Below are 20,479 nucleotides of genomic sequence, written 5' to 3'. Positions count from 1 at the left end.
ACAAACATTACGTTACAGTTTGGCTCATGCAATAATTAAAGGTGTGGAAGGGACAGGAATTGTACATAAAAGAAAGTGATTCACAGATGGGAGATGAATCCATGCGGGAAGTATCATAGAAGAGATGAGCCAGGCTTTAAAAGATGAATCAGAATTAATCAAGCCATTAAGGAAAGTAAGACATTCCAGTCAAGAGTGGATAGAATGTTAAAAGTCCCAAAGGCATTGAAATGCTGCTAAGGGAGGACAGTGTAACTACATTCCCACAAGAGGTTTTGGAAGCCTTTGTGGAAAGTTAGATGCTAAATTAAGGAGATTATGAAACATCATCCTTTCAGGGAGGAGAGAAGCATTGAAGTTCAGTAGCTGATATGATGAAATGTATGTTAGATTAATTTTTCCAACATTTCATTTATTGCATGGTGCAATGAAAGGTACATAGTTGATGTTAAATATTTTTTGTATGGGTAAATTCATTTTTCATTGAGACTGAATGATCAGACCAGGCTCCAGAAAGTAAATTGGAAGTGAGAGAAACTAGAGGCATAGTTCTGTGATATTTGGAAAACTTTAGGAGAGTCCACACTGGATATAATTAAATGTCTTAATATATATTGACAGCGGTTGAGAAAAAAAAAAAAAAAAGGAAGGGGTATGAGGTGTGAAAAGACTGAGAAGAGTGGGTAAAGTGAGGAAAAGAGGAAATCCAAAATGATGCCTAGATTTTGAACCTGAATTAGTGCCAAAATATTAGGGACATGCTTAGAAATGGTTCCAAGGAGGAAGTGGTTTTAGTTTGGGGTTGTGTTGTATTTGAAGTGGAGTGGGAAAATGCACACTGAAATTTTCTGTTGACATATAGAAATATAGATTTTGATGGAGATACATATTGGAAGCCATTTACATAGCATCCTTTCATAGAGAAACAAGTGGGTTTTACATTTGAACTTGAGAAATTCTCAAAAAGAACACAAGGTGAGTGACACACAGGTAGACAGGTTTGTCTTGAACAAGAGGTGGAAGACTATATGGACAGAACCATTTGACTTCTCGGTATGAACAGAAAAAAATGTCAGCAGAAATGATCTACTGTCTGGGAAATCTGGCTCTACGTGTGCCTATAGCAGTTGATAGTGTGGGCAAAACTGTGTGCAGCCCAGGGTCCAGTGCTGGTCTTCTGGACCCCTCCCTAAGCAGCCATGAGTGACATGGAAGGTTGGATAGATAATAAGAAAGAAGGTTTTCTTAAACACATACAGAGATGCAGCCCTGCAGCGGAGGTATGGAGTAGGATGGGGAAACTAATATTATCAATTATGTCCATGCACAGAGACTGGTGTTTCACACATGGTATTTCCTCTAAATTCACATTTGATGGTTGTGAGGATATTTGATGTATTAGAAGTGATTAGTAAAATCAGGGCCAGTGGAGATTGGAATATGTTTGAAATCACCATTGTGCATTGTAGCCTGAAAAATGAGACAGACTCTTTCCTTAGGAAATTATTCCAATCTATTTAAAAAGGAAAGGTAAAATGTGCTACTTTTTGGTGCCATTTTATAACTTATAACTGTTTTCTTCCTTCTATTTGTAGGTTTGGAGATGTCTCTTTGCAAGAAAGTATTAATCAGGAAAACTTTGAACTTCTGCAAGAATATTACAAGATATTTATGGAAAAGATGCCTCCTGATTGTAAGTATGTGAAGTAGAGAAGACAACAATAATGGCTTCTTGATTATAAATCTTTAGAAGAGGTCAGACATAGAGGTCATTGGACTAAAGAAGCAGGGGTGGGGATATGAGAGTGATTTTGAAATTATCTGATTTCAAAGACTGATTGCCAAGGTGGCATGGCCAAAACCTGCATCATTCTCTTGATTGCCTTCTTGAATGTGTCCTGCTGTTCATTCTGAGACATTAATTTCATTGCCACTGGAAAATGCCAAATAATAAAAATATGGACCTTATAATTAGACATTTTAATTGGTCTGATAAAAATTTTGTATAATTCTTAACCATATAAAAGACTTGACTAAAGATTTAAGTCTCTATTTATAAGCAACATCAGACATTGGACACGCATGCAGAACATCAGATATAACACCAGTTATACAAGGTAATATTAAGTCAATGTGAATGAGGGAACTAACTTATTAAATATATGTATTGCAGTATTTTGTGCAAAAAAGTTAAGGACCCAAGCCTTTAAAAATGTGTTTTACACGTTTGGAATTTGTCTTGGAGGGGGCCGTTGTTCAATTCTACGTTTCTTTTCCCCCATTGTATGAAGCACAAAACATTTGAGCAGTCCAAAATCAGAGAGCTGGGAATGTATTTGGAATTCATCTATAAATAGTATAAATATGTTGAGATATTCACAATGATAAGTGAAGTTTTAATAAAGTAGGAAAATTATATTTTAACCAAAAGCTGTAATCAAAGTCTACCTGTTACTACTTGTTGTTTAATCATGAACAATTTGCTCACTGATTTATATTCTGTTGTTTAGTTGAAATATGTCAGGTGGCAGAGCATTTATGTCTTCATAACCTAATGAATGTGGTATCAAAATATTACAGTGGCATATGCATGCCCATGTGTGGATAGTTAAAAAATGTCACTTGCAGATTTTATATTATGATTTATATATTTTATTTCAAATCAAATATTATTTTTGGCCGAAATGAACTTAAGTACATGGAGATTCTTTGGCAGCCACATACTTTCAGTATGAAATTTTTTAATGACCTGAAAAGTTAATAATGTAAGTAAAACTATTTTTCTTTAGTAATTAATGAAAAAGAGTTTATTTTAACTTGGTTGTTAATGATTTTTTTAACAAATTATAATTTTTATCAAGCTACTGATAAAAATTCTGAGACTTTCTTCCAAATTATATTTTTTATATTAATTCTTGAAAAGTATATGTGGTCCCCAGGTCAGCAGCATCAGCATCACCAGGAAACCTGTTAGCAATGCAAACCCTCAGGCCCCGCTGTGAATCTACTAAACTCTCCCCGAGTCTGTGTTTTAATAGGCCTTTGAGGTGACTTCTGATTCATGCTAATGTTTGAGAACTAATAATATGCCATCCTTACTCAAAACATATATTACAAAGTAGGTTGCTGGCAAAGTCTGTGAAGGGTTTCAGTACTAAAACCAATCATATTGCTAAAGAAATATGTAGAGGCACTGTTGAAATACAAAATAATTATATATTCAAGTAGCTCTTCATAGGAATATAACTTTGAAAAATTGTAGCCCGGGCAACATGGTGAAACTCCATCTCTACAAAAAATATAAAAATTAGCCAGGCATGATGATGTGCGCCTGTGATCCCAGCTACTCAGGAGGCTGAGGGTTGGGAGGATTGCTTGAGCCCGGGAGACAGAAGCTGCAGTGAGCCAAGATTGTGCCACTGCACTCCAGCCTGGGTGACATAGTGAGACTCTGTCTCAAAATAACAACAACAACAACAACAACATGTGATTCTATATGTTGCCAATTAAATATTAGACAAGCGTTTTTGAAAACATGTAAATATATTTCTCTCCTTGCAAATAAGATGGAATTTTGTATAAAACCAATTGCATTTCATTGCTTACACAGTTGTCTGAACATACTGGATTTTTTTCTGATATTTTGTTTCTGGTATTTTTGAGACAACTCTCTTTGACACAGAATGGAGTTGTAGTATGGCTGTGGTTGTGCTCCATAACAAAAGTACAAATCCAGTCTATACAATTATAATGACATACGGGTTTATTCCTCCTGTAGACACATTGTAAGCCAAAGAATCATTTGAGCTGTGCTCTATTTAAGGAAAAAAAAAACCATAAAGCTTTTATAAGAGTATGAGTAGAGGTTAGGCCATTTGCTAAGAAGGAAAAAACTGTCATGCTGGGTCATATCCACAATCCATATAATCTATTATTTTCCTTCTTTCATAGCGAAGTCAAGGGATAATTAGTGTCAATGTTAAAGGATAGGTTAATTTCTTAAACATATTACTTTCACTTTTTAATTCATTATTGATGTGCTGACTCTTAATTTATTGATCCGCTTTTTAAATGATTTATGAATTAAGCAGGTGAATTCTATTTTTGAAGTAAAAAAATGTTTCTTCTCCAAAGATTTTCTTAACTTTAAGGGATATCCCTGACTTGTGATATCAGGACTTAATGACAAATTAATTTTAGCTTATATATTCACTCCCAGTCAAGTAGTTCTCATCTTTTTACTCTTCTCATATAGAAACATTTGTGGACTAAATATTCTTTCCAAAATGTCTTCTAATTCTGTTATATATGTAGCAATTTTAATTTATAGCCTCAATTCAGCAATCTACAAACATGGAATAGTTTTATTTCAGTGACTACTACCAGTTTTATGAAGCACTCATCAACCTTTAGAAGTTAGTAATTGGGAATAGGAAATGGATAATTAAAGTTGCCAATCAACATGCCCTTTCAATATGTTTAGCATAGTCTAGTGCTTTTAGACTACTTAAAATCTCAGTTTCATTTGGAAGAAATATTCAGCCAAGTTCAGATATTATTATCTTCCACCCCCATCTTCCTTGCAACTGTAGAAAGGCCATTAGTGGAAGTCTTGGTAGGGCTGGGTGGCCTCTGTGTCTTTCTTTTGGGGAATTCATGGGATCTAGAACTGGGATGTGCCTGTTACAGAGAAAGAGGCCACATATAGGAATCCCAGAAGTTCCTTTCCTGTAAATCTTTGCTGAATCTTCATCTGCAGAAAATAATATATTATTGGCCCTCAGTATCCGTGTGATCTGTGTCCGCAGATTCAATCAACCCCAGATAAAAAATATTTGAAAAAAAAAATGCAGTGACAAAAATATTAAAAATTTTAAAACATAGTCTAAGCTTTTTACATAGAATTTATATTGCATGAAGTATTATAATTAATCTAGAGATAATTTAAAGTATAGGGGATGATGTGCTTAGGTTATTTGCAAACACTATGCCATTTTATATAAGAAAATTGAGCATCTGTGATTTTGGTATCTTCTGGGGTCTTGGATCCAATCCTCGTACCAAGGGACAACTTATATATCTGTCAGATAGACAAAGCTGTTGATGACTGCTTTATCTGGGCACATGTATTGTGTGTTTCTCCCACCAAATCTCCTCTGTATGTGATGCAGCTCTCAGACAGTTTTTCTGCTGACTCTAAGGCACGAGAAATCTTCAGAAGTTACTTCCCCTCAGGTCCTACCTGTGATATTCACTGGCCCCTTTGATCAGCCTGGGAATTCCAGTGTGGCAGTTATTAGTGCTTCTCCCTTTTCTTGCTCTAATCTTCCTGTTGGGCTTGATGATCTCAGACATCCTTCACGTTCCCTTTTGTGCCTACCTAAAGCATTCAGACACTTACATTTTGTGCTAGAAATAAAATAAAATAGTACTTCTGTAAATCACTAACACAAACTGCTCTGTGTTTAAAGTCACCACCGCGTATCATACATGATTCAGGGCTTCTGAAGGAAGCAGATAAAGCCCCTTCTGTCTTCCTCTTCCCTTTAAGGGAGGAAGAACCAGCCATCAAAGTATTACAGCTAAATTCTGTGTCCTTTCTCTAATAATAATGCCCATATCCTTTGTGTTTTATCTGAAACAAAGAAGAAGGATATTGTCATACGGCTCTAATGAAATTGTACCATAATGATTCCTATGCTAGCACTATAAGGGTGAGCTTACTAGCACTGTGAGCTAAGAAAGAAAACAGAGCTTTTTTTTTTTTAACCTGTTCTATACTTTTTATACAATATTTCACATTCCAGTGTTTTGTATATAGTGTTTCATCAACTACATCAATAAGGATTATATACAAAATATTTTTTAGAAAAAGAAATTTAGTATTGTAGTGAGGGTATGTAGAATGTTGTGTGTGTGTGTGTGTGTTTATGAACAATTTTTACTGTAAGTCTCACATTAAATTTAGCAGATATTGGTGGAGATAATATTATGTGTAAAAGTCTATTCAGTTTGGATGATGAAAGATGAATAAGATACAGTCTATGCCCTAGTAGCTTTCAATTTAATGACTCAAGGTAATCAAAGAATAATCTACATTAAAGCTAAACCTCTTTCTGAAACAATAGTTGCTCTTTTGGAGGGTTGATTCATTTTCTGAATAATTTAGTTTTGTTGTTGCTGTTGTTCAAACAATTTTACTTTCTACCAATCACTTCTGACACTCGTTGTATGCATTGTCACAGATTTTATTTTTGCACCAGGAAAAATAAAACATGATCTGCATCACTTACATTTACAAAAATAAGAAAATAGGATAAGAACCCAATATTTTATAGATAACTAATTTCAGAGGAATTATTTGACTAGTTTTCTATGTAGTCCACATAGAAAACATACATTATAAAATGAGAACATTCATAAGTGTAAGGAAAGGAGGACTAAGGATCCCATAAGAAGTAGAAATTATTGGAGATTGAGTCAAATAAACTAAATGAGAAGAATACCATCCACGTGAAAATGAGCAAGAATATCAAATGTGTTGATGAAAGAAGAATAAGGATGAAAGTGAAGCTATTGGATTTGATGATTGTGAATCATCAATGACATTTAATGGAGTCTTTAATAAAAAGCATGGACTGAAATCACATTACAGGCATTTAAGGAGAGAATGCATGTTGTATAATAGAGAAACAGAGTGGTGAAAGCTACTCTCTTAGGAAACGTAACAGTGGATACAAATAGAGAAATTAAAAAATAGGCTGAATGCAACAGAATCAAGTGAGAGAGCTTTTCTTGAATCTTCTTTTCCCAAGGTGTAAATTGATGCATGTTTAAAGACAGTTGGAAATTTCAGGGTGGAAGTTATGGGCAAAGGATCTATACTTGATCCTGCTGAGAGGTTCTAGGGAGGTAACAATGATGAGGCCCCTGAGACTAACCAGAAAGCTAAAGAGAAGCTGTAAGACCGCAGAGGACTAGGCCTCTCATATGATGCAGAGACTGAAAACATAGTACCCTCGTTTTCAGGGAAAAAGAAATATATGCCATGCCGGCCTGAGGCCCTTTAACACCTGAAGAATTCCAACAAAAGGTCACAGAAAACTCTTGATACAAAGGTTTTGAAAGAATTCTAAATGTAGTCTGGGATTGGTCTTCAGACCTCTGCTGATACGACACTTTCTCTCACGTCTCCCATGGTCCTTTGGTTGCTTCAGAGGAAAAGCTTAAAAAAAAAAAAAAGACTTTGTTCACATCTACCTTACCAACTAAAAATCTGATCAATCATGGTTCTCTCTGATATCCTTTAAAATTATTTTAGCATAATTATTAAGATGTAACCCTTAAATATAATGTGTAAAAGCTGTGAGTGCATGTCAAGGACTTAGGTTTAGTTTAAGTAAACTAATATTTAGTACATTTAGTTAGTAGGGCACAGTTTATTTATATTAAGGTATTCTGTGTCCTTTGAACTTACATTTTTAGTTAGCATTTTCCATTTTTAGTATTTCGATTTATCTTAAATCTTATTTAAAATATAGATTCATGGAGCAAAGATGACTTAAGTCAGGGTACAACTAGAAAGAAAATTATAGAAACTAAAAATAATATGAAATTTATGACAAGTAAAAGAACTCCATTGGGACAAGTAAACCTTCCCATGAGAGGATTTCACAGAAGCAGGTGAGAAGGAGGAGCTTTACTCTAAGTACAATGTGGAATATATAAAATTGAATTTTGTTAGGTCAAATAATGGAGCAACTCACCCCTAATATTGAATACTCTGTCCAAACAGCCATTGAATATATACCAAATTTTTCCAACACAGGAGAGAACTCTCTAGTACATCAAGATAATTTTTCCAGAACAAGTATGTGATAATGCTTTTCTGAGTGAGATTATTAGATTTTGTTTTCAAAATGAAAGAACAAAGCTACTAAGATATACAGAATCATATTCCATGTATAATAAACTTACAAATTGATACACATGAGGTTATTGCTGAGAATCAGAAAACTAGCTACAACATTTATAACATAGATTGTGCTCTGGAAGAAATCAACACTAGGTTTTGGCAGACTTCTTTAGCAAACTGCATTGTTGGACTCTCCATACTGTTCCAAAGCCACAGACTGTGGAAAAGCAGTCAGTATCACATGTTAACAGATACCTTGTGTTAGACAAGGATAATATCACTGAGAAACAGAATATAAATTGACATATAGTTGGTACATATATCAGAGAGAAGAGTTGTACTACATTTTATCTGTCTAATGATGAGAATTAAGGCTACTTAAGTGAGGATTACTTTCACAGTGGTGACTTGATGAGCTCTGTCACAGACCCCAAAAATATATGGTGGAATCAATACTGACAGCACCAGCTGTGTGTGAATGGCAATGCTCCATAAACAAAAAAGGGTGCATCTGAATACCAATCCACTTTCTGCTTATTTACCTAAAATTGGAATCATGTGTGTTGATATGACACCCCAATGTGACTCATTGCTGCCACAAGTTTCAATGTGCTGCTTTTACTTTCTCAGAACATGCCATGGTTGTTATTCCTCATTTCTGCTTTTCAGAGCCCTCTATCCTTAGAAACTATCACTTATCTTGAGCCTGGATTCCCAGACTTCACCCACAAAAGGTCTTCAAACAATCAGATTGTTTCTGATTAGCACAGAGACTTTCTGATATAAGTTAACTATTTCCCAGGTTCTACAGTAATTTCTAAGTTACTAATCATTTTTCCATACATGGTAATACTCAGTTTCCTCTGAATAGTTCACATTTATATAAAGAGATCCTTTCTGAATGTTAAGAGAGCCTTCTACATTACAGAACAGTGACTTCAGAGGTGGCCATTTTTCTCTCGACTAAGGTTCAACAGTGACAAAAAGCACTCTTAAACTTTGCCACTTTATCATCATACTCTCCCTTCCAAATATCTCTTTTCTCTCTGCATCATTTTCACTGTCTGTAAACTTTGAGGAGGAGGTCAAGCTTATTCAAGAAGGGGTTAACCTGCAAACAAGATCAGGAAGAGAAGGGCAATTGAGTTAGGATATTAGCCTAGGCTATACTGAGGTAAAATTTAAAAATGATGCCAAGTGCCCATTGGCAGTATTCATCAGGCCCCAGACAGGAAATCAAGAAGTCTAGGAATTTACAAATTAAGCAGAGTTTGGTGAAGTCACCAAGAGTTTAGCAATACTGAGTTGCTACTAACCCAGGTGCTAAAAGGACAAACGTCAGAGGTAGTGTCACCAGAGGCCAAAAGCTGGGGCTATCCCTCTGGATCTAGAGTGTTGTTGAGGACTGTCTAGCAAAACCTGGGACCGTGAATGCAAAAGGTTCCCAGTGGGAGCTGGAGCCATAGAAAAGACATAAGCACTTCCAGGGGCCCATAAGAAGCAGAAAGGTGGGGGAGCAACAGGCTGGCTTCTATCTTCCTCCTGCCCTTGACTCTCCCTCTGGCTCCTCATTGCCCAGAGTTAAGTGTAAGTTAGCCTGGAAAATGAGGTTTCCTGTGATAAAGAGCAGAATGGGGAATGGTACATATAGAAATGAGGGCACATCAGCAATTGATCAGCATCATCAACCCCTGTGCTACTCAATATCTTTCTTTGCCTTTTACACATACAAGAATAATTTCAAACATATCCATATCTGGCTGTGGGACCACGATATTGTGTTTTACCAAGCCCTCCTGGTGATTCTGCCTGCACAGTAAGACCTGAGAACCACTTGTTTGGATTTATAAGATATGATAGAATTAGCTGTCAAATTTTAAATGTTACGTTTTTGCACTGCATTATACTTTGGACACGAGTGTAAAAGAAGATGAAATTGCCCAGAATGTTGAAACTGTTCATCTTTTATTTATCTGTTGTTTTAACAAATATTAATAGTTGAATGACCTAAGCAAAACGTATATGTAAAACAACTCAGCAGTAATGATGATTCTGTTCAATGTGAGATTACCTTGATTTATAATGTTAAGCTAAGTAAGTGTATCTAAATTTCCTAAACACAAAGAATAATTTTAATATTACAGAGCTTTTTGTGTTTTTGTTTGTTTGTTTGTTTTTGAGACGGAGTCTCGCTCTGTCGCCCAGGCTGGAGTACAGTGGCCGGATCTCAGCTCACTGCAAGCTCCACATCCTGGGTTCACGCCATTCTCCTGCCTCAGCCTCCCGAGTAGCTGGGACTACAGGCGCCCGCCACCTCATCCGGCTAGATTTTTTTTTTTTGTATTTTTTTTTAGTAGAAACGGGGTTTCACCATGTTATCCAGAATGGTCTCAATCTCCTGACCTCGTGATCCGCCCGTCTCAGCCTCCCAAAGTGCTGGGATTACAGGCTTGAGCCACCACGCCTGGCCTATAGGGTATTTTTAACAAACTTGAAGACATAAGGATTTAAAGATAGAAGAAGATACAAGGATTTTCTTAAATTAGCACATGAATATCATTCCAGCAGAAACTATACATTAGACTATTACAGAGTAATAAACAAAATTTACTTCTAATAACTGTTTTATAAACATCTCAACTGTCATACCATGTAGACACCCAAATCTATAAATGAAAAATCATCAGTTATCCAAATATTTTGCATATTTTATTTAAAACATATGAATATTTGGAAACATCAAGATGGCTGAGGAATTCTTCATATATTCATATTTGTCATTGCATAGACATATAAAAATGTGTAAAAGGGATTGGAAATAGAGAGGAATATTATGTAACACTGCAGGACAAGCTTAAGTTTGAAAATGTCCCAAAAAGAGTAGATAAAAGTGGAATTAAAATTTTTCACCACCCATTTTTTTCACCTAAACTCATTCCAGTAAGTCTTTTACCCTTGTAACTTCGTGGAAACTGTTTCTGTCAAGAGCCTACATTCTTAAACCCACTGCTCAATCATTTGCCCTCATCTTCCTTGATCTAGTAACAAGTGTGACATGGTTATTTTTTCCTTCTTTTGTCACTTGGCTTCCCAGCCACCACAGTCTGTGATTTCTCCTGCCTTATGGCTGCTTCTTTTAAATCTCTAATCCTCATTATCTTTCCAACGTGTAACGTTGGAGTGGCCTAGGATTCAGTCCACGGATGTCTACTCTGCTCCCCAATTGAACACAGCCTAGTTGCTTTAAATATCTGCTATTAACTATCAATGTTCATATCTACATCTCTCTTCCTTAAACTCTTGTGTCCTGCTTAACACCTTAATCTTTGTTCCTGATAAGCCCTTAAAAAGCTGTTCTTCCTACAGTCTTCCCCATCTACATTTATATCAATTTCAACCGTTCAGTTGCTTTGGGGAAAAAAATAGCCACCCCTGAGTCCCTTCTTTCACATTCCCTTTCCAGTCCATCAGAAAATTTTACTGGCCCCACTTCCAAAATATATGCCACCAGTTCTTATCACCTGCATTGCTACCACCCTGTGCAAAACCCTTCTTACCTCTTCTAGGTGTTGGCAACAGCTTCCTCCTAGCATCTTTGTTTCTTCTCTCACTTCTCATTCAGTCCCCTCATATCCACTACATCCAAAGTGACTATTTTAAAATGAAAGTCTCATTATGTGTGTCCTAAAACTCTTCCAATAAACCCCAATGTTGTTAGTTTTGTTGTTTTGTTGTTGTTGTTTGTTTGTTTTCAGAATTAAAACCTACATTTTTACGGTGGCCTCTAAGGCACCACAAAGGATCAAAACCCCTTTGATCCTTTGATCCCTCTCCACCTCTTTTTCTCACTCTTACCTTACTCTGCTCCACACTGACTTCTGCCCCACATGGACCTCTTGCTGTTTCTTGGGACTTTTTAATGACTGTTTGCTCTGTCTTAAATGCCTTCTCCCCTTAGAGGTCACTCACTCACCTCCTCTAAGTCTTTACCTAAATGTCACTTTTCTCAGTAAGGCCTTTCTTAAACACCCTCTTTGAAATTGCAATCTCTTACCCCCTGGAACCCTTCTTTCTTAATTTTCTTCTATAGCCTCTACCATCATGTAGCATGCAATATGTCATTTACATCATTTGACAGTGACTCCTTGCCAGAATGTAAGCTCCAGGAGGACAAGCACGTTGTTTCTATTCCATTAACATTTGTTGAATGCATGGTATAAGCTGTTGGATGTTGGAAGTAATTTAATGAAGACTATGAAAAGTAACACTATTTCTGTTAATAATTGTTGAGTGATACAAGGATTAAATAGTGAAATTATTTTGGAATTCACATTATCACATTGAAAGTTCTGAGAAAGTCTGTAGGATGGCTGGCAAATTTTTTCTGTAAAAAGCCGGATAATAAATAATTCTAGCTTTGTGGGCCATATGATCTCTGTCATCACTCAACTTGGCTACTATAGTGTAAGATAAGTCATAGACAATATGTAAATCAAGTCGGGCGTGGTGGCTCACACCTATAATCCCAGCACTTTGGAAGGCTGAGGCAGGTGGATCACCTGAGGTCAGGAGTTTGAGACCAGCCTTGCTAACATGGTGAAACTCTGTCTCTACTGAAAAATACAAAAAAATTAGCCAGGCATGGTTGGGGGCTCCTGTAATCCCAGCTACTCAGGAGGCTGAGGCAGGATAATTGCTTGAACCAGGAAGGAGGAGGTTGCAGTGAGCTGAGATCGCACCATTGCACTCCTGCCTGGGCAACAAGAGTGAAACTCTGTCTCAAAAAAATAAATTAATTAAATAAAATAAATTTAAAAATGAACATGACTGAGTTTTAATAAAAATGTATTTACAAAAATAAAAAAAAAAGTATGACCTGGGGTTAGCTTGCAAGTCATAGTTTGCTAACCTAATCTATAGTATCTACATTAATTTTGTTTAAAATAGCTTTTTTTTCATTATGGGAATACAAAAACTTATCTGAAACCTCATTTTCATGTTTTTTAAATAAGTGTTCCCCAGGACATAGTTTAAGAAATATTGACCTAGTCCAACCCCATCATTTGCTATGAGGGACTTAGGGTCGTTCACATGCCGTTTAGTAGGAGAACAGAGACTAAATTCCATGTTCTCTGACTCCCAGTCAAATGTTCTTTTAATTTATATGCTGCTGCTCCACTATTGCTGTCTAATGGCTTCTGCACTGAATTTAAGATTGTAGATTTTTAAATATTTGAATATTTCCAGCACCATGCTTTTATTTTCAATACATATATTTTTACACACTTGTAATTACAAATTTATTTTAAACTAATTGCAGAAGAAACTCTGATGTACTAACCTTTTGAAGTTTTTAATGCTTTTTAGCATTAAAAAGATTGAGAGAATTTTTTACTATCTTTTGAAGTACTACTGTTGCTTTTTAAAAGAAAAAGTAAGAAGAAATAATATCCAATTTGTATTTCCTCAATGCATGTTAAACCACAGACATAGACTTTTAATGTCCCTTAAATTTTAGACTACATCAAATTATGAAATGCAAACAGCAGTACAGGCAACAAAGATAGACACACATACACACATATAAAGGTCCACCTGCTTGGCCAACCAGGCATTGATCTATGTTACTATCTGTTACTTGGTGGTCCTCATAAATTATAGTCATCAAATCTTTTAGCTAGCCTTATTCTGCTGTAGTATGTGTAGGTACAAACTTAGACATCTTGCCTTTCAATTAGCCTTACATTTTCTTCATTATTTCCTCTTCACTGAGGCTCTCATCTTTTTGAATGTCTAACTCTTGCATTCCAGATTCTACTACTCATCAAAGATTGGCTGGCCTCCCAGTATACCAGTCTAGTAAGTCTGCACATAGTGGCATGAAATCAAAAGACATAAATTCAACTGAAAGCTCACTTAGGTGAGTCACTTGGTGTTTTCAATGCCTGCATTTCATTGTCAGCCAAATCAGAATAATTACTTTGTATATACCTTGTATTTCAAAGTGCATTCTAGCATTATCTCACCAGGGAAAAGAAGTTAGTATTAAAATTTCCACTGTCAATTTCTGTGACTAAAAAGTGTCACATGTACTTATAAATATTAGAAAGATGGTTAAGATGACAATTGTGGCACACTTTCAGCTTTTCAACAGAGTCATATATCTGCTGTGTACAAACAACAGAAACAAACAACAATCTAGTTAAATTTGATCGTGAAGTTTTTTAGTAGTTTGAACCAAACTTCATCTCTTCTCTATCCAATAGTCTCTCTCCTTCTCTGTCATTTCTATAATCTTTGCAATCTATGTTGACTTATCTTATTTTTTTCATGAAATCACTGATTCTCTGATAATCTTTCAAATAAAGCATACATTTTTCTTTCTGGAATGTCCCTATAGGTGAGCTCCTGAAATCATCATTAGGATAAGTTCTTTGGTCCTACACTGCAAAGTAAGATGGATACTGAAAATATTAAGACTCATCATCCTTTTTGGAAATAAATATATAAATGTAACTTCTTGTTAAATCCTTGTTAAACTTCTTGTTAACAAGAAGTTAAATTCAGATATTTATCATAGTATGATGTTCAATCAAACCAACAATTAAAGGTTGACTACATTAATTCTAACCTTCAATGAAACATCAAATTAAAGACAATTAACAAATTCTTATTTCACTTTTTAGATCCAGTTTTCCAACTCTGTAATTCACTCAGCTATTTGGCATAGTACTCTTGCAAACATTCACTCTTTATTTACCATTCTCCTCCTCCCTGAACCACAACTGCAAGGCCTTTTGTTTCCAGGCCACTTTTTCTTCCACCTTTATTTTGTCATTCTAATTCTGCATCACAGAATGTCAGATAGAGTGAAACTCTCCTTAGAAGCTAAGTAAGGGTGAGAAATTGAAGTCTCAAGGATGAAGTTGTCTTTATCAAGTGGGTCAGAAAATAACAGTGCAAGCACATTAATAGATTAATATGTTTTGTTGCCATTGATAAACTGTAAATATATGAGTGTCCCAGATTACCAAATCAGAGACCACATCAAGTCAAAAAAGGCAGCCATATGAATGGAATAAATTGTAGGTTTCATATTCTTATTACCTCTATCCTCATTTTGGAGCCTTCCAACACAGCTTTATTTTCATCATCTTCCTGTATTTGACCTCTATTTATACCTTTCCTAATACTTCAGAAATTATTCATTTAACTTATTCTATATAGTAAGAAATATTCAAGACCTAATTGTTCCTTGCCTGCAAGAGTCTGAAGAGGTAGACCACATACAGTGACTATTGGAAAAAGCCCCAATCTTCTCAACTATCTCCCTTTTTCTCTGACTTTCTTACAGTTTGTGATTTAATTCCTTCCACATTAGAGGCAACAGGAGAGGCATGGAAAAGGTGAGCCCTTGGTTTTTGCAGAAGGGCTTGTTATGTGTCTGCCTCCCTGGGCTGACATCTGACCTTGGTGTATTTCACTAGCAGTCTGGCTCTTGCACGGTCAGGAAGGTAGGGCACTGAAATCACCTCAAAAGCTGTTTTCCTTCTCTGCCTAAATTTTAAGAAATCCATTCTTAGTCTGTTTTTCAGACTTCTGTGTGGAGAATGCACTTTCAGTGGGCCATTTATTGCTAGGGCTATTGTTGGGGTAAAATGCAGGGACTAGGGAGTTTGACTAGGTGAAACAAAGGAGGCCATTCAATTGCCTTTGGTGCCAGCACCCAGGCCACTTGAGTATGGGCAAAAGTAGTTGTTCACCCAGTTTAACTTGGCTCACAAGAAGACTGAACTGGGGATTTGTGTTAAGCCCTTCTCATACTCCTGTTTTCCTTCCCATTCTGCTCTATTATCTGTGCTTGAACTATCTTAGGCATCTTGAGGAGACTAGAGTTTAGAGTTGGAGAGCCATTTAACAAATCATCTTTAGATTTTTTGACATGCCTTTAAATTGTTTGGAAATTCTGGAATCAAATTATGAATTCTGTCTTTAAAAAAATATAAGCAGGAAAAAATATGTTATCGTTATATTCTTCTCCCTGCACACCCTATTCCATAGTCCCCAATGTACAATGTTGATTGAGGAAATTTCAAATAATTTTTAATATGTTGTTTTGAGTATAATTTAAAAATTACTTTTAAAGTTTGTTTTTTCTTTTTGCCATGGGTGATGCAACCTTGAAATTTGTTTAAGACAAGACACTGAAAGTATGTAGGTCAAAAATATTCAACTCAGACCAGGTTGGGATCTTGACATTTGATTTTTTTTTTTGTATTGCCATCTTCATAAATTGAAAACTAGAAATGCAATTTTAATAAAGCTGGTTTCGGTGGAGTTTTGTCTTTTCTTATTTTTCAAGATTTTACAGCATCTAAAACAACATAATTTTCAATTTTAAGATATCTCAATGGTTTTTACCTAATTGCATTTGTCTGCTTGCTAGTACAATTAACTATAATTATTTTAGAATTAATTGTAGAAGAGACTTGATATTACAGAATATAGTACTCACCAGAGTAGGCAGTGAAAGCAGCGTTCATCTGTTAATTTTTTCATACTTGGAAGTACAAGCTGTTTAAATTATTTTTATTGTAGCTGTTCTGTTCTAGTTATTTATTGCCAGATAACAAGCTACCTCAAGTTTACTGTTATAAAATCAGAATGATTTTATTTATGCTCACAGATTCTGTGGGTTAGGTATCAGAAAGGGAAACTGGGGATGGTTTGTCTCTGCTCCATGATGTCCATGACCTTCAGATGGAAGGAAGAGTACCTGGGGGCTGAGAACTGGAGGCATCTGGAGGTTTCTGTACTCACATTCTTGCACCTGGGCTAACTTGATTCAAAGGCTGGGCTCAGCTGTGACTGTTGACTTAAGCACCTAAACAAGACCTTCCATGTGGCTTGGGCTTCTCCCAGCATAGTGGCTGGGGAGAAGCACTGGGGAGCATCTCAAAATGAAGAATACAGTCAGCAAAGTTCCAAGAGAATTAAGCAGGAGAGGCATAATCAATTCAGACCTGGCCTCAGAAGCCACAGAGCATTACTTCTGTCATACTTCATTAGTCAAGACAGTCACAAGCCCACCCAGATTCAACCTGAGGAGCCATACATTCCATGTCTCAATAAAAAGTGTTGAAGAACGTAGGACCATATTTTAAAACCATCACTGCAGGTGTGATAGATTTGCTGCCCTCCAGAAATACTCTGACTTGTCCTTTCCTCATTTTAAATCAACAGTACACATTTGTACTATGGCTGGTTAGTGTTTAAGATACATATGTAAGAATTTACTTACCTTAGAATGCTTTTGATTGCAAGTGACAAAAACTCTTTTTTTTTTTTCTTTTTTTGAGACGGAGTCTAGCTCTGTCGCCCAGGCTGGAGTGCAGTGGCCGGATCTCAGCTCACTGCAAGCTCCGCCTCCCGGGTTTACGCCATTCTCCTGCCTCAGCCTCCCGAGTAGCTGGGACTACAGGCACCCACCACCTTGCCCAGCTAGTTTTTTGTATTTTTTTTTAGTAGAGACGGAGTTTCACCGTGTTAGCCAGGATGGTCTCGATCTCCTGACCTCGTGATCCGCCTGTCTTGGCCTCCCAAAGTGCTGGGATTACAGGTTTGAGCCACTGTGCCCGGCCTCAAGTGACAAAAACTCTTAATTCAAACTAGCTTAAACAATAAAGAAAACTTGGTGATAAACCTCACTGAAAATTCTAGCAGTAAGGTAGGTTTCAAGAGAAGGTTGGTTCAGTGACTCAGCAGTGACTCAGCAGTATAAAACATATCTCAGGACAGGCGCCGTGGCTCACACCTGTAATCCCAGCACTTTGGGAGGCCGAGGCGGGTGAATCACCTGAGGTCAGGAGTTTGAGACCAGCCCCGCCAACATGGTGAAACCCCGTCTCTACAAAAATACAAAAATTAGCTAGGCATGATGGTGGGTGCCTGTAAGCCCAGCTACTCGGGAGTCTGAGCCGGGAGAACCCTTTGAACCAGGGAGGCAGAGGTTGCAGTGAGTTGAGATCACAGCACTGCATTCCAGCCTGGGTGATAAAGTAAGAATCTGCCTCAAAAAAACAAAAACAAACAAACAAACAAAAATCTCCTTTGTATTTTATCATTAGGCTGATCTTATCTTTTATCATGTTAATTTTATCCTACATCTAGTCTCCTCACGGCTAAAAGATGGCTGTCATGAGCTAACCCCACGCTCAATCAAAGGGTTAAGAAGAGGTTCCTTTCCTCTTCCGGAGCTTCACTCAACTGGAATAGCACAGGCCACTTGCATATCCTTAAAACAGTTGCTGAGATGAGAGTTTAGTGCCATCTGGTTTAGATCATGTCCATTCCTGAACTAGTCTTGATTTCAAGGGGTATGGATCACAGCAATGGATGTCAGAGTGAGAGTGTGGTGCCTCCCATGGAAATTTTGTATCTGCCACTTCGTGTGGGAAATGAGTAGATTAGGGACTGGGAAGGCAATCATAATTTCTGATTCATCTTGGAACAGTTTCTGGCCACACAGTTATTTGGCCGTAAGAGAATGAAGCTATTTGACATCATTTACAGTTATTTGGCCGTAAGAGAATGAAGCTATTTGACATCATTAGCATCACAGTTCAGTGAGCTAAAAGGCCATGGTTCCATTCCTGTTTCCTTATTAATACCGTGCCTGTGATTCAGGTCAATGTCATATTCAGAGCTCTTCCTATTGAAGAAACCTATTTGACCTAACAAGGAGGAAATAGGTCCTAACACCTGACTCTCAACTTGATTGTTGTGTTCCATTGGGGAGGTGGAAGAACAGTCTCAGGGTTTGTGAATGTTTGTGACTGGGGTATGTGACTGCATGTGTATGAGGAGACTTTTTCTTACTTTGTATACATTCTGACTTTTACCTGAGAAAGTAGCTTCCCTTCTGAGTCTATGAACTCTTTTTTAAGTGCTACTAATATCTTCTTCTGTTTTTCAGAGGTGACACAGAATTTAATAATGTAGCCTTTTCTGCCAAGGCTTTTATTCATTGTTTTCCACTACTAGTCAATGACGCATGACTGGATTCTTATCCGTATTTCGCAGTTGAGGAAATAGGGACAGAGGGTTAAGCAATTTGCCCAGGACTACACGTCAAAGCAGCAGTAGAGTTGGCATTAGAAATCATTTTCCTGGAATCTTGGCTCAGTGCTGTTTTTGAAAAGCAATTATAAAAGTTTCAAACAAACAAAAAAGAACAAATCATAAATAGCACACATTTGGGAACCCATTGCTCAGCTTTGGAATTTTCGTTAAGAAACAGATATTTACAGATAGGGTGAAAGCTCTCTTTGTATCCCTCCGGCTTACCACCCTTAACCCTCCCCTCCTATGAGAACACCAGTACCCTGAATTTGATGTTTTACATCCTCATACACATTTTACTCTGTATTTATATATCCATTAAAATATGGTACAGTTTTGCACATTTAACTATATGACTAGTTGCTTTGGGTGAATCTTTCTATAATTCATTCTTTTTTGCTCAATATCGTTTTTGTGATATATCCATGTTGACACATATGGTATTTGTGTATCCTTTTTACTTATATTAGTTTGCATTAATATATTGGTTTATTCTTACTCTTTATGAACATTTTAAAGCTTTTTTGCTATGAAAAATTATAAACAATAATGCAATAAACATTCTTGTAACTTTTACCTCTGAATACTTTCTTAAACTCCATTTCAAGAAAAAGAATACTATTATGGATATATGCATAGAGACTCAGCTGTGCTGTCTAAATTTTGTGTTAGAATAATGCAGGAATGAGTAGCAAAAGCAAGACTTTTTGGCTATATTTACATTTGAGGAGACACAGTCTAAGCCTAAAACCAATTCACGTTCTGTGTACACCACAATTTTCAGTTGATACATCAGGATCTATCATTACATCTTGAAATCTCACCTATTAACAAACTGGCTATTATTAATTGTACTGCTCTCCTGAACCAGACTTGAATTTCTGTGGTCTGCAATTTTTATTGGGTTGGAAAAAAAAAAAAAAAAAAAAAAAAAAACTGGCAGCAACCAAAGTATTAGGTTGACAGAGGTGTGCTCTGAATAAAGCAAGTTTTGTCACTATAGAAATAGAAATAGTGGCCTAAAAATGTAAAAATAAAAAACAAAAAACAAACGACAAAAAAACATCAAAATTACTTTCTTGTAAGAAGCACACCATGGGAGAGGGAGTGAAATTTCCATGAGACATCATGCCTGTCGATTCTAACACACTCTCTTTATGAGGTGGGAATGAGGAAAGGATGGCCAAGTGCTTGATTTACATTTAGGATCCCTATAGTCTATTTAAAATGGCTTATTAAAACATTTCCATGTCTACAATGAAACAAAATTATTTTGATAAATCATGCTGTGTTCTGGAGTCTCAGCATTCTGAAGAATTTGGCCTATTGTGTTAATACCAGAGCTGTTTTTAGTGCTACCAATGGTAAAAACATCAGCAGAGATGTTGGAGAAATTACGGGTACAACAGTTAAGAGACAAAGTTTTAGCCTTGACTCCTCCTC

The 20,479-nt window shown here is 36.5% G+C and overlaps 1 protein-coding gene across 6 annotated transcripts in view; it reads left to right on the top strand.

The window, feature by feature from the left end:
* The window catches only part of INPP4B (inositol polyphosphate-4-phosphatase type II B), an 865,488-nt gene that overhangs the window by 777,745 nt on the left and 67,264 nt on the right, over positions 1-20,479 (top strand). For all 6 annotated transcript variants that reach the window (XM_033215351.1, XM_033215352.1, XM_033215348.1 and 3 more), the window contains one exon: positions 1,596-1,693. In XM_033215351.1, the coding sequence (XP_033071242.1) occupies positions 1,596-1,693 (98 nt within the window). The remainder of the gene's footprint in view (positions 1-1,595; positions 1,694-20,479) is intronic.

Source organism: Trachypithecus francoisi, unplaced genomic scaffold (assembly GCF_009764315.1).
Source record: "Trachypithecus francoisi isolate TF-2019V2 unplaced genomic scaffold, Tfra_2.0 Lachesis_group1, whole genome shotgun sequence".
Classification (NCBI taxonomy): domain Eukaryota; kingdom Metazoa; phylum Chordata; class Mammalia; order Primates; family Cercopithecidae; genus Trachypithecus; species Trachypithecus francoisi.
Note: the sequence above shows the minus strand (reverse complement) of the source record. Positions and strands in the feature narration are given on the sequence as shown.